The sequence below is a fragment of the Lynx canadensis genome, chromosome B4 (assembly GCF_007474595.2).
Source record: "Lynx canadensis isolate LIC74 chromosome B4, mLynCan4.pri.v2, whole genome shotgun sequence".
Classification (NCBI taxonomy): domain Eukaryota; kingdom Metazoa; phylum Chordata; class Mammalia; order Carnivora; family Felidae; genus Lynx; species Lynx canadensis.
Window position 1 is genome coordinate 103,862,234 of NC_044309.1, and position 13,383 is coordinate 103,875,616.

General features: G+C 34.2%; 1 protein-coding gene across 5 annotated transcripts in view; it reads right to left on the minus strand.

Moving 5' to 3' along the window:
* Positions 1-13,383, minus strand: part of PPFIA2 (PTPRF interacting protein alpha 2) — a 478,405-nt gene that overhangs the window by 51,741 nt on the left and 413,281 nt on the right. For all 5 annotated transcript variants that reach the window (XM_032594017.1, XM_032594014.1, XM_030323311.1 and 2 more), the window contains one exon: positions 8,524-8,617. In XM_032594017.1, the coding sequence (XP_032449908.1) occupies positions 8,524-8,617 (94 nt within the window). The remainder of the gene's footprint in view (positions 1-8,523; positions 8,618-13,383) is intronic.

Genomic DNA, 13,383 nt, shown 5'->3' on the forward strand with positions numbered 1-13,383 from the left:
TATCGTACAGTGCCTGGAAAGCTATGTTTCCTCATAGGTGGAGGAAAATCTACCTCAAAGGCTTTGTGAAAATTAAAAGATAATACATGGAAAATATGTAGTATAGTACCTAGAATACTGTAACTGCTCAATGTGATTATCAAATTCTTATTACATATATAATAATTATCATTACTATACAAAGAATGAGGAGGAAAATGGAACGGGGTAATTACAAACAAGTATTAGATATTAAGTATATTAAGACAATAACATACAAGATGGGAAGTAGAGAGAGATAAGGCTGGAGAGATAAATAGGAACCAGATGATGCAGGGATTTATGGGCCATATAAAGTCATCTGGAATTTATCCTAGAGAAGCTAGATAACAACTGAGGGATTCTAGGCAAGTTCAGAAATATAATTTAGATAGATCTCTTTAGCTGAAGTACAAAGAACGGATTACAGGAAGGCAAGAATGTATCATGGTTTTAGTATGATGGTCTGAAAAAGGAAAGAAGAAAACCAATACATTTGAGAGATTTTAAAGAGATAGTATATGGAGCAAGAGTATACAGAAGTGCACAGAAGTACACAAAGGAAGAATAAGGACAAGGACGACCAAGGGCAAAGATGAAGCCTAGTTTTCTGGTTTGGTCATCTGAGTAGAAGTCACTGCCCTAGTTCCTATTATTTTCTTAGGATTTCTTCTCTACTTGAGAGCTCTTTCTCTTGGCAGAATCTGGATCTCTGTTGTTTATACCCCACACATTCCTAATTATTTCTAGCATACCTTGAAGACATGTTTGATATAATCTTGCTATACTGGTCATGTTCCTTGGAACATATGCTGGTTTGAATATATCCACTTAAAGTATATTTCCCAGAAATTAACACAATATCCAACTATAATCTGAGCAGTACATAGAATTTTGGCCCTATCCATTGCTTTTATCGATATTGAAAATCATTAACCCCCTTGCTAGACATTGCTAACTTGTCTTTTTTGTAGAAACAGAGATCTTAGGAGTTGCAGTTAAGATCCCTCTATACCTACAGGCATACCATATCCCCCATACACAAGTAACCAGTAAGTAGAGTCGTAAAATTGGATGTAGAATTATATAAACACCCCTATTAAACTTTATCTTGTTAGATTTGGACCTCTATGTAAAGGTCTTCCTTAAATAAAATAATTTATCTAAAAATTTAACTATGTCTTCCAGCTTCATTCTTCCACAAATCTGATACTCTTATTTAAGTCACCTGTGAAAGAACTGAGTCTGTCACCTTCTATTTTACTTAGTCCTCACCAGTTCTTTTGTTCAGCCCCTTCGGTTACAATGGTTTCATCAGTTATAAACCCATTTTGTTAGTTTCAATCCAATCTTGTGTCTAGAAGTAAATTAAATACCTTGCTGAACTCAATAAATGGTGTTCCTACAGTATTTTTTCCTCCTCTACATGTCTAGAAAATGTTTGAAAAGTTTAAGGGCACAGTTTATTCTTAAAGGATTCCGTTTACTCTTGGTAATCAATAATCTCCTTTCTTACTGATCAAAAATAATCTAATAAATATTATAGATTTATTTTGACAACTAAGAATGAGGTGAGCAGTCCCTAGCTTGGAGAACAACTTTGAAATAAGAACATTAGGTAGCTTTAGGTTTGCGGCACTTTTTTTTTATTCTGTTCAAAGACTAGTGATTTAGAGAAAGGATCATGGCCTCTGAAATACCTAAGTGCAATTATTTGTTTTCACATCTGTATTTCTACAAGTGCTCTGAAAAATGGAACTGTGCAATTTGAATATCAGTAGTTTCCAACACAGTTCTTGGGACATAATAGGCATTAAGGGAATGAGTAAAAAATGATCATTTGTGTATTCTATTAATCTAGGATATACTTCAGTAAAGACAAATGATATGGACTTATTTAGAAAAGGAGATCATTCTTCTAGTATATGTAGCTATCTTAAGTTTTAATTTCCTATTACTAATTTTTATTTTAATCATTCCATATCATAAATGTTTCCCCTGAGCAGAAAGTATAGGGACTATATAGCGCTTCTGTTCTACTTATTCTGATCTATGAACATTGCACTGTTGGCTCAAAACAGCAGCTCTACTCATTCTGAATTCTTTTCCTTCCTTCAAATAGATAAAATATATCTAAATATAGTTAGTTATAAAAACACTTGGATTTTCCTTAGCTTTATTTTTCCTAAAAAAAAAATCAATGCATTTTGGCCTTTAGCCTTCAGATATTATTATTTTCTTAGGTTTAGGGAATTTTTTACAATTGTCCATGGTTGGAGTCAGACGGCTACATAGGATCAGATGGCAAGGCAATGTTAGTGCTAGCTCAGTGCAGGTAGAGAAGACATACTTGTGAAGTTTCGAGTAAGAAATCGAGACACATTTCCCAGAGAAATATTGAGAACATTAGGTTTGGGTTCTGAAGTATTTTATTTTGTTAGATCCTTTTGAGTTGAGTCCCCAGATGTTCCCCTTGCAGTCATGTCTGTATAAAACAAACCTATGACTATAACTGATTGACCCAAGCACACATATCTGTTCCTCACTAAGCCAATCACATGCTTTCACCTAGGAATTTAAAATTTGGACTTAGGTGACACAGAAAATATGAGTTCTTGGGGTGCCTGTGCGGCTCAGTCGGTTAAGCTTCTGACTTTGGCTCAGGTCGTGATCTCACAGTTTGTGAGTTTGAGCTCCACACTGGTCTCTGAGCTAACAGCTCAGAGCCCACATCGGATCTGCTGTCTCCCTCTCTCTGCCCCTTCCCTGCTCATGCTCTCTCTCTATTGGAAATAGATAAATAAACATTAAAAGAAAGAAAGAAAATATGAATTCTTGATAACACTCTGCAGAAATATTTCATAATCTCTTACTGCTGAAATTTTGGAGGTGTGCTGGCTCTGTTGTTTCTGAAATCTCTGATACTCTAATAACCTACCATGAATTCTCGTTTTTGCTTTATCTAGTCAGATTCAATTCTTATAACAGGCTTACAAAATAGATTTTTGAGGAGGAAGCAAAGACATTTACCTTCAATATATATAGCACTACTTCGAAGGGAAAATGTATTCAAAGCTTCCAACACATGTCATACAAACTAACCTCTGGAATGCAATTCATTTATAAGTTTAACTTGGCACACAGACACTTAATAAATATTTATTAAATGAGAGAATGTAGTGGAATTTATGTGATACCTCTAATTATGAATATTTTCAGTGATATTTATTTTACTTAGAGATATGCAAACTCTGAACCTTCCAAATGCCAAAGATTAAAAGTGCCGAGTCTCAAAACACATTAAAGATTATGCACTGAGGAAGACCCTTAGGACTGCAATGGAAATAAATTAACTAAATCTATAGAGCTTCACTTTTATGTCTTTGAAGTTCTAACATAAAGATTCATTGGTAGTGATTAACTATGACTGCCATGCTTCAAGGATAAAACCGCTTCTCTGGAGGATGCTACTGATAGCTGAGTTGGAATGTTAATTTCATTTTAATGATGTTGAAAAATTGATTTCAAATCCATATTCATTTAGCAATGATATCCATTTGGAAGAATATAACATATCTAACACAATAATAATAATATATTACCTACATTATAGCTAAAGAGTGAAAATGATAAATTAGTGTATTAATATTTATATGGTACTTTTCAGTTTTAGTCTCAAGGTACAAAAGATTTCAGTATACATGCACGTTTCAAAAAAACATATACCGTGTAAAAGCATAGGAGGAAAATCAGCAGATAAAAATTAGGATAAAGACTTCAGAACATATATATCTGGAGATATGTATCCATTTACAGGGTATTCTGTCAATTTTAATATGTTCACTGACTATCAAAGACTGTCATGAGAATTAGGTACATTACTATTGAAACAAACAAGTTCATCTTTAATGTCACAAGTCTCTAAAAATAAGCTTCTTGGAAGTAAAGTTGAGCCTAAAAATGAAATTTTTAAAAGTCAGTACATGTAAAACAGTTCAGGTTAACAAGTCTCCAGATTGCAAGTATAAAGTAAAAATATGAAACAAAAAATATTTGAATGGAAACATGCTTATGATATTTCTGAACCCCGAAGAGAAAAATCTTAACATGTTCAGAGAGAGAGAGAAGAAGCCCTACATGTTATATACAAAAGTGACAACTAATTGACATTAGATATAACTAGAGGCAAGAAGAACAGTAGCTTTAAAGTTTTGAGAGAAATTACTTTCAACCAATAGTTGTACACTTCTGGCCATTATCAACGAATTTTAGATGTAAAATATATTTCCAGATCTCTAAGGACTCAGGAAGGTTGCCACACACCCAACATCATGTTTCTAGAAATGGTGATATGGGAAATTGTCTGCTAAATATATTCCAGGAAAATAAAGACAAGAAATATGATGAGATATTAATACAAATACACTAACATTGACACTTTAAAAATTCTTTTAGATGCTAATGACCTAAACTTTCATTTCTTTCCTTGTAAGTTTATAGTCCTTGATTCTAGAGAGACACATTTACAAAATCACAATATTGTAGATGCTATTTTCAAGGAGAAGTGGGGATTATATTTGTACACCTTGCAAGTCTGTGACAACCCAGCTTTTTCTGTGTCAGGTAAATTTGTTGAATTTTGGGGTTCAGTTTTAGGAAACCACCCCTTTTTTGCCATATACTTAAGTCATATTCTAACAATTTGATTGGTGATAAAGCTGACATTTTGATCTCTAATTGCCTGACTCCTTTGTTTATCATCAAATAGATTCTCAACTTGGAATATGTTGTACACCTGAAACTAATATAATATTTTATGTTAATTACACTTCAATAAAAATATTATGCTCAGAGAAAACAATAAAAAGAAATTCAGGTTTTTATGAGCCAGACCATGTAAGTTTGTGACCTTGCAATAGTTTCTATCATGCCACACAATTACCTTTTGTATTTGTGTGGCTGGCTTCAGTTGGCCACTTTGAGCAAGTAGCTGTAGGTCTTAGATTAAAACATTAGCTGGAGAGCTAAGAAAGGGAAATAAGTTCTTAAATATCAGGGTGACAGTTACAAAAGGGAAGAGGTGGAATTCTCAGGTCTAGTTGATCATAATGTGAATTTTAGAAATGGTAATGCCATTTAGTATGTGTTGAGTCAGAGAAGGTGCTTGGAGTCCACTGAAATCAAACAAAGGATGATGGACAAGATCTCAGAGAGTGACACTCCGGAAGCAGCCCACATCAAGAAAACTACAAGAATCACAATTTTAATATGAAGAGAACATACTGAGAGTACTAAGTGACTCAATGCTTAAAGATTAGGAGAGCTATACCATGAGGCTATGGAAAAACTGGTCAAATTTTAATGGAGAAGACCAGAAAAATTAATGTGAAGTACTCAAAGAATTACTAGATGAGTTTCAGCTTGACACAATCATTGTAGGTATTAACTGTACCCTCTATCAACCTGCTGGAACAATGGATGCAATTAAAGCTTTAAAGGAAAGTGTAGTAAAGATAAGGCATAGTAAAAGCAAACCAGGCAGAACAATAGTAGATCAACTTCAGGCCTAGGTGAGACTGTGTTCGATGGGATAGCACCTGAGTGATAACTCAGGTCACCCAACTCAGGAAGGGAAAGGTTGGCAAGATTTTCTTGAAAGTGGGTGCTTTCGCAGATCCAGTATTGTCCTATTCCTATTTCTGATCATAGGGAAATAACTAGAAATATAAGAAAAACAAATGCCTACAGCACAAAGCAGAGTAAAAGAATGAAGTAGGGACACAGAGCCAGTAAGCTGTCCTAACCTATGTATGTTGAATATACTGGATCGCAAATGTGCCTCAAATTAGACCTTTGTTTGAGAGTGCCAACATTACAAATTTCTGAACTTTGCAAGAATCTGGACTATCTTGCGTGCTGTTCTCTGTAAGTATCTCCCACATATGGGTTTTTTTAAAAAAATGTGTCATAACTAACTTCTTTAGATTTCTCTCAATTAAATTTAAATTCACAGATTGTCAACTGTAGATACCTGATACGCTAGTAAAGTTGAAAATAAGATTTTATTCAGCTCTGCTTATTACCATTGAGACTAAGGAAGCTCTGATAGGAATTTTGGGGCAGTGAACATAGGTCTAAGTTAATGCTAGACCTTCATGCTAGACTTCATGCTAGAAACATCATTTGGCTTGGTCAACGGATAGAATGTAGATAAACAATTGGCAGGAAGCCACAGTCATTGTGACTATGCACATAAACTATAATTGTTCAAAATTTTGAAAGAAATTACCTCATTTTTGCTTTTGTTTATTTTTCAATAAAATGTATTTGATTTTTTCCTCCATCTTGAAAGACTAATAAACATGAAATAATTTATTTTGTCTAGCTTATAAAACTCATTAGATGAGATTTTGGTAATCCAGAAACTAAGGCATAGTGTCATCCAAGTCCTGAGTAAGTATTAGCACTTACATACATCTCATAAATACTGGTTACATATTTATACACATGGAATAATCAATAATACCAGAAATACTCCTGTCCTTCCATTAATCAACTCTGCCTTGTCTTGTTGTATCCATTTTAACCCAAATACTATTATTCTATAAGAAATAATTGTACTGAGAAATGTTATTATTATATTATAGAATTTTCTTAATATTCTTCTTAATATTAAAGGCCAGTATTTTATTTAACACATTATAAAATTATATTTTGCCAAAACATATTGCAAAATAACACTCAAAAATCAAGTACAGTAAAATCTTCAAACTAAGTCCAGGATTAAAACTGGTTTCTGACTATGAGGGTAGTCAGGATTTGGGAAATAATTCCATAAAGTTAACATTAAGTCAATCCAACAGAAAGAGATAAAATGTAAATATATTATTGTTTAAATCCTGCATAATTGGAATGTTTAATTTTAGTGGCTGTTGAAAAGGACATTTAATTTGGTTCCATAAACAACCAACGAACTATGTTGTTTGCCTCAATATCATCCTTGCATGCAATGTGAAAACAGGCCAAATTGCCATTATATGTAAGTATTTCATTATAGGAGAAATGAAAATTAACCTTTAAGTGAAATAAAACAAGTTCATTAGCCAGGCTGGGCTTTAATCACTCTTATTCCTTTAGACTTAAAGTAATTTTGAATAAATAAAATTGAAAGTTCTTTACACTTGAAATAAATTGTAAAGACTTTATCAAAAGAAGATTTTTTAGAAGAATGGTTTCTCAATAAAGAGGCAAAAAATTGAATAAAAAATTCCTTGATAGTAATAAATAAAGGTAAGACATTTCAAACAGATTGTGATAATATTTAATTATACATTTAGTGATCACTAATGAAAAAAGAAATATCTACTAGTATTGAATAACACCGAGCAGTTGGCTATATTCAAGAAATAATCTTCTCAAGGTAATTTTTTTCTGCACAGTATTTCTATTAAATTTGGATATATATGTGTATATAAATATAATATATATATTGGATATATTTATACATTGGATATGTATTATGGACTATGTAGAAAATTAGTGAAATAATTAGGCTAGTGAGCTTTTCTACAACTTGCAAGTCTGTATTTCCTCATTATTAGTAAACATCTGTAAAGCAAATGAGAAGGCAAAATATGAAGTCAGTTGATTACACTGAATACTATAACCCCATGAGCATATCTGCTACAATAATGATGACTAGAGCAATGAATATTATTTCATAGGAAAGAAAGTAAACATAAAAACTACAAACACAACGTAATAAAATATATGAGAAGGAGGAGAGGAAAAGAAGTAACCCACCAATAGATTCTGGAAGAGAGAAATCCTTTGGCTTTTAAAGAACATGTTCTATAGGTACTAGTTCATCACTGAAAAATGTTACTTTGTATTTTAAAAATATGTTACTTATGGACCCCACTAGCTTTCTAACAGCTGCTGAGACTCAACATTTGCCAATTTTGCAAGTCATTTAAATGTTCCATATTATATATATGAATGAAAAGATACACTATAATTTCCTGCCAGATGCAAAACAATCTGCTCTGGGTCTAAAATAAATTTATGTTCAATCAGTCAGGGAAATATTCTTTTAAATACTCCTGTATAAGAGGAGATACTTTAATTGTCAGAAGAAACACGAAGTTGGATAGTATACATTCCCTTTTTATCATACCAATTCAGCCCTGAATTTCATATCAAATAGATTATCACATTACTTACAAGGCTACATTCAAATATTTTAAATATATATGATTTTTGCAATCAATGCATTGGTATCTTAGAGAAAGCTGTCGATTTCTACTACAGGTCAGAGATGTGTACATCTATTTCAAACCGTAGCTCAGCAGAACCAGAAAACTCCAGAATTGAATAGTTTTAGGGAATACTAGAACAACAATGGCCTTAGTCTATTGTTTCCAACGACTGTCTTTTTAACTCCCCCACAAATGATAAAGAGTAAGTGCAAGTTAGAAAATAGAGGAAGAAAATCTCCAAACCTACTTTTTCTTCAGTCTTCTATCCTTCTCAGCTTGAGTTCCAAGTTTGCCTAACCCCAGGGACTCCTGAGCAGCAGCTTCAGTCTCCATAAAGCCTCCTGTGAAAAAGTAACTATTCATGTTAGGTTGGATACACTGGGTCAATTCTGAAAATAATTTTTTAAAAGTTATTTGTTCAACTACTCAGTATCACAAATTCTTTTTCTTTTTTAGATCGTCCTTATACTGCCAAACCAACATGCATAAAATGGCATGGGTACATAAATGAACGTACACTGAGAGAATGAAAAGAAAAGGTAACGACTGACCTACTATTCATACCACCCTCGACATAATACATAATCTATGGAATATACACTCCATGGAATATACAAGCTTCAAGGTCTCTTTTTCTTCTTATGAAAAAGAAGAGCACATATCTGTGTAGTGCATGAAATTTGTTTTCAATATTTGAAATTTGACATATTTGATGTAAAATGGGATAAATGATAGCCCAATGAACACAATCGGGTGTATGTCTTCAATTCTAAGTCAAGAGACTATAGAAGTATTTGCTGACGTCTAAAGAGTTTGCATATCCTCCTTCTGGCACCCTCTTTTCCTTACCTGGCTGACTCCTTTATCCTTCAGTATATGCCTTACTTCCAGAACTTCATATGTTCTGGCAGGTTAGTTTTGTTTTGTAAATTTCATAATTATATCTGAAAAAAAAACCTATATCTTCAAAAAATCTTGGTAAGAATGGTTCTTATCCCAGCAAGCCACTAATTATTTGGTGTAGCGTCATTTTTATTGGTGCTGAAAAATACGCAATATACATAACCTTGAAAGGAAAGGAAGAGGAAAGAAAAGTATGTTGGGCATCAAATAGAATTACATATTTCACAATGCAATTATTTCATCCAGGATCCATAAACATATAGTTAATTCATAAATTCTTTGTTACACTTGAAAAATGAGAACTTAATCCTGGACTCTGTTTTCTTTTTGGTATTTACTATATGCAAAAAACATGAAGTCAAGGTAAGTGAAAAAATGTTCACTATTTTTAAGTGGGTTAAAGTACACATTTTCAAATTTTTTTTTATGTTTATTTATTTTTGAGACAGAGAGAGACAGAGTATGAATGGGGGAGGGTCAGAGAGAGGGAGACACAGAATCTGAAGCAGGCTCCAGCCTCCGAGCTGTCAGCACAGAGCCCGACACGGGGCTCAAACTCACGGGCTGTGAGATCATGACCTGAGCCAAAGTCGGACGCTTAACCGACTGAGCCACCCAGGCGCCCCAAAGTACACATATTTTTTAAATGGAAGGGATTTCAATTCCAGTTAAGCTCAATATTAGGTAGAAAGAATTAAGCTAATACCAACTCTTACAAAGACTACTACTACTACCCACACAAATGTCACCAATATGTCAATAAATAAAATTATTAAAGATAATTTTACTATTCTGCCACTGTAATTTCCTGACTTTACATTTGCAGGGCTTGACCAAGTTATGGTTTCTCTAGTGAAAAGTAATATCTTATTAAAGTGTCAGTGAAAAATTTTATTGTTACTGTTTTTCATAATTTATTTTAGCAAACAATGTATAATACTCAATGCTATTAATTCTGGAGCATTGGTATAAATGTTAATCTCATAGCCTAGTAACTCTGTTACTGAACTATATCATTGTAACACAATCCTCTTTAATTGAAAACACACTGACTGCTGTCTAGATCTAATCAATACTTTTGAGTTCAGGGACAAACATTTACTTCATTCAATTATGCACATGTGCAATTAATACTTAAAATTTTTTTTTTATTATGAAAGAATTTCATTGGTGGTACCATTAGGAAAGTCATCCACTAGCTGACTGAAGGACTCTTGGGGTTCATTTTTAAATGTGGGATTTTCCATTTATTCACGGTGTGTGAATATTTTATTTCTCTCATCGGTGTACTTGCCTTATTGTATATCTAGAAATTATTATTCACAGTCTGCAAGTAACAATAAAATTGTTTTCTTGAAGTGAAAACTAAAATTGAATGATTCACATAAAAGTTACGAAATTCTTGATCAGATGGGGACATAGAGATTGATGAAGTAGACCCATTAAGTAAACAATGATACACTTCATCCACCAAGTGGTTATATGAATCAGCCTTTTTATATTTTTCTGAGCAAAGAAGAATGTATAAATTATCATTTAAATGTTTTTAAGAACCCAACATTTTAATTAGCAAAAATAACATTAAAAAAATTAAAAGCTCTGGGAGAGAAACAAAGAAAGTTCTAGAAGAATACTGTGAGTCAAAGCTAGACCCAGGAAAATAGATATTAGAATTGTTTCCCATAAATAAAACCATAAAAATAAAAAGCACGAGGAGCTTGGAAATACTCTGAATACTTCAAAATCTAATATCCTTTGAATAGAGCACTTAATAGAGAATTATGGCTACACCCTACTTCAAAATGCCAATAGAAAATGAAACTTATTGCCATAGTAGGTACAATTATTTTTAAGCAACGCATGTAGGACAGTACCCTTAAGCAGGAGCAAAAGTCTAGTCATGTGCATTTGTTTTAGCCCAGCTAAAACATTTCTGGGTGAGAACCTTCTTTCATAGAAGAATTTTCAGGTTCTGTTAAGGATGATGTCAGCCAAACCAGCTTATGAACTCTTACTTTATGAATGATCATCCGAATCTGGAGAGAGTCTGCTTCATTTTTGCCCAGCTGGTAGTGGGTTCATATGGCTGTGTGGGTTTTAAGAATGTCTACCTATTCATCTATACCAATATTTTATTTACTAGTCACACAGGGCTATGAAGCACTTGAAATGTGGCTAGTCCAAATTAAGTGTTGCAAGTATGAAATACACATATGATTTTGAAAATGTAGTGTTAAAAGAAAGAATATAAGATATCTAATCAATAACTTTATATTGATTACATGTTGAAATACTTCTGATATATAGACAAATAATTATTGAAATTTATCTCACTGGTCTCCTTTTACTTTTCGTAATGTTATATATGGGATTCACATTTGTGGCTTGAGTTACATTTTTGTTGCACAGCTCTATATATTTCGGTGGTTGTAAACTGGAGACTGTACCAATCTCCATGAGAAATATGAGTATTTGTGTATGTTGGTTGGAGGAGAGAGGCGCATATTCAGATGTCACAGTGACTGCAAAGGGCAACTGATATATACTGGGCAGGGAACAAGGATTCTAACCATTCTTCAATGAGAAGAAATTAGAGACACACTCTAATGTGTCCTTAAAATGGCAGGAGTGCCCCTGATATGAAACATTAGCCTGTGGGAATCTGGGGGGTTGCTCACTCTCCAGGAGGTCTTTTAAGAATATGAAGAGAATATCATTAGCTCCACCCTCTCATGGCATGAGGTATTCAGGAATACAAGGCTTGAGTTTCATGATTCAGAGGATTACTCAGATAATAAACTGCTTATCACTTTTCAATGGCCACCTTGTAGTTGTGCATGCAAACACCAAGCCCAAATCCTCGCCTTCAATGAAGTTCTCTGGGCCATCACTATCACTCTTACTTTGGCAAGGTCTTTGAGGAGTTGGAATTGTTGGACACAGGACCACCAGTGGGATGTGAGTGTTCCACTAAAGTATTTTTTTTCTAGCTCCCTTTCTACATAAACATCTTGAGTAACCCCAAATCAGCAGGACAAGGATCTGGTGGTCCAATGTCATACAATATCATCCTAGAGAGCAGGAGTGAGTGGTTCACTTGTCAGATCACCTTCTTGGAAACAGAGTTAGGCCAGTGGCCCAGAACAACCTCATGGCTCTAAGTCTCTGGGCTCCCTGGGATATCTGGTTGACCCCAAGCATGAGGTAGAGAGCATACACTCTGAAGGGAAGCAACAGAGACTCAAATCCACATGGTTTGGTTGGATCAGACACCATGCCTGGATGGCACTGCCTCCCTTTTTTGTCCTAGGGTCTGAAAGGTTAAAGAAAAAAACCAAAAAACAAAAAACAGTGCTTTCAGTGATTGGACCCACACAGGTACGAATCTTGGCTAAGAGTCCTGCCCAGATAGCACTGCCAGCCCCAGTCTCTCCCAGGCAACAGAGAGGGATGATAGAAAATTCCAAGGAAAGTACTGCAAAGTATGAGGCTTCCTAAGACTCAGGTCAAGGAGTTCAGTAAAGGACTCTCTTATACCTGGTTCTATGAATGGTACTGGTTGGAGCCTTCTGTTCATCCAGACTGTGAGGGCAAATATCTCTATGTTGCTTGGTCCTTTGATTCCACTCAAAATAATTTATTTCATGTTGGCCCTTGAGGTACAAGTCTGTAGGAATTTCTAGCTAAAACCCACGTTGCAAAGTCTGTGCCTCTTCATTTGTCCAATAGACAAATGGACTTAAAAAGGGACTTCTCACTCTAGAGAGATTAAGACTGCAATCTGTTGCCCATTGGTGATTTCATCTTTTTCATCTGATCTCTCTTCAGTATTAAAGCCATAGAATTCAGTTGGATTTAAACACACTTTGAGTTTATAAATGGTTACTTCATTGCTCTATATCTGTTAGTCCATTAGCTCTCTAAAAAATGCACCTAGACACAGGGCCTGGCTCAAAAAGGGTATGTGATAAACGCTCTCATAATTGAAGCTAAATAGTGTTTTCTTCACAAAAGGCCCTTTCACCATGCAGAGTATGAGTCATCTTTAATAGATACTTTGTGGAATTTACATTGTATCTGTTGGCTCCATAGCATCTAGGAACAATCTAAATTTGGGAGTAAAGGCCAGCACAAGTCACGCAAATTTTATGTGTAGAAATATGCTTGCCAAATAATCCTGGTGCAATGTTGATGCTGTTTTCGT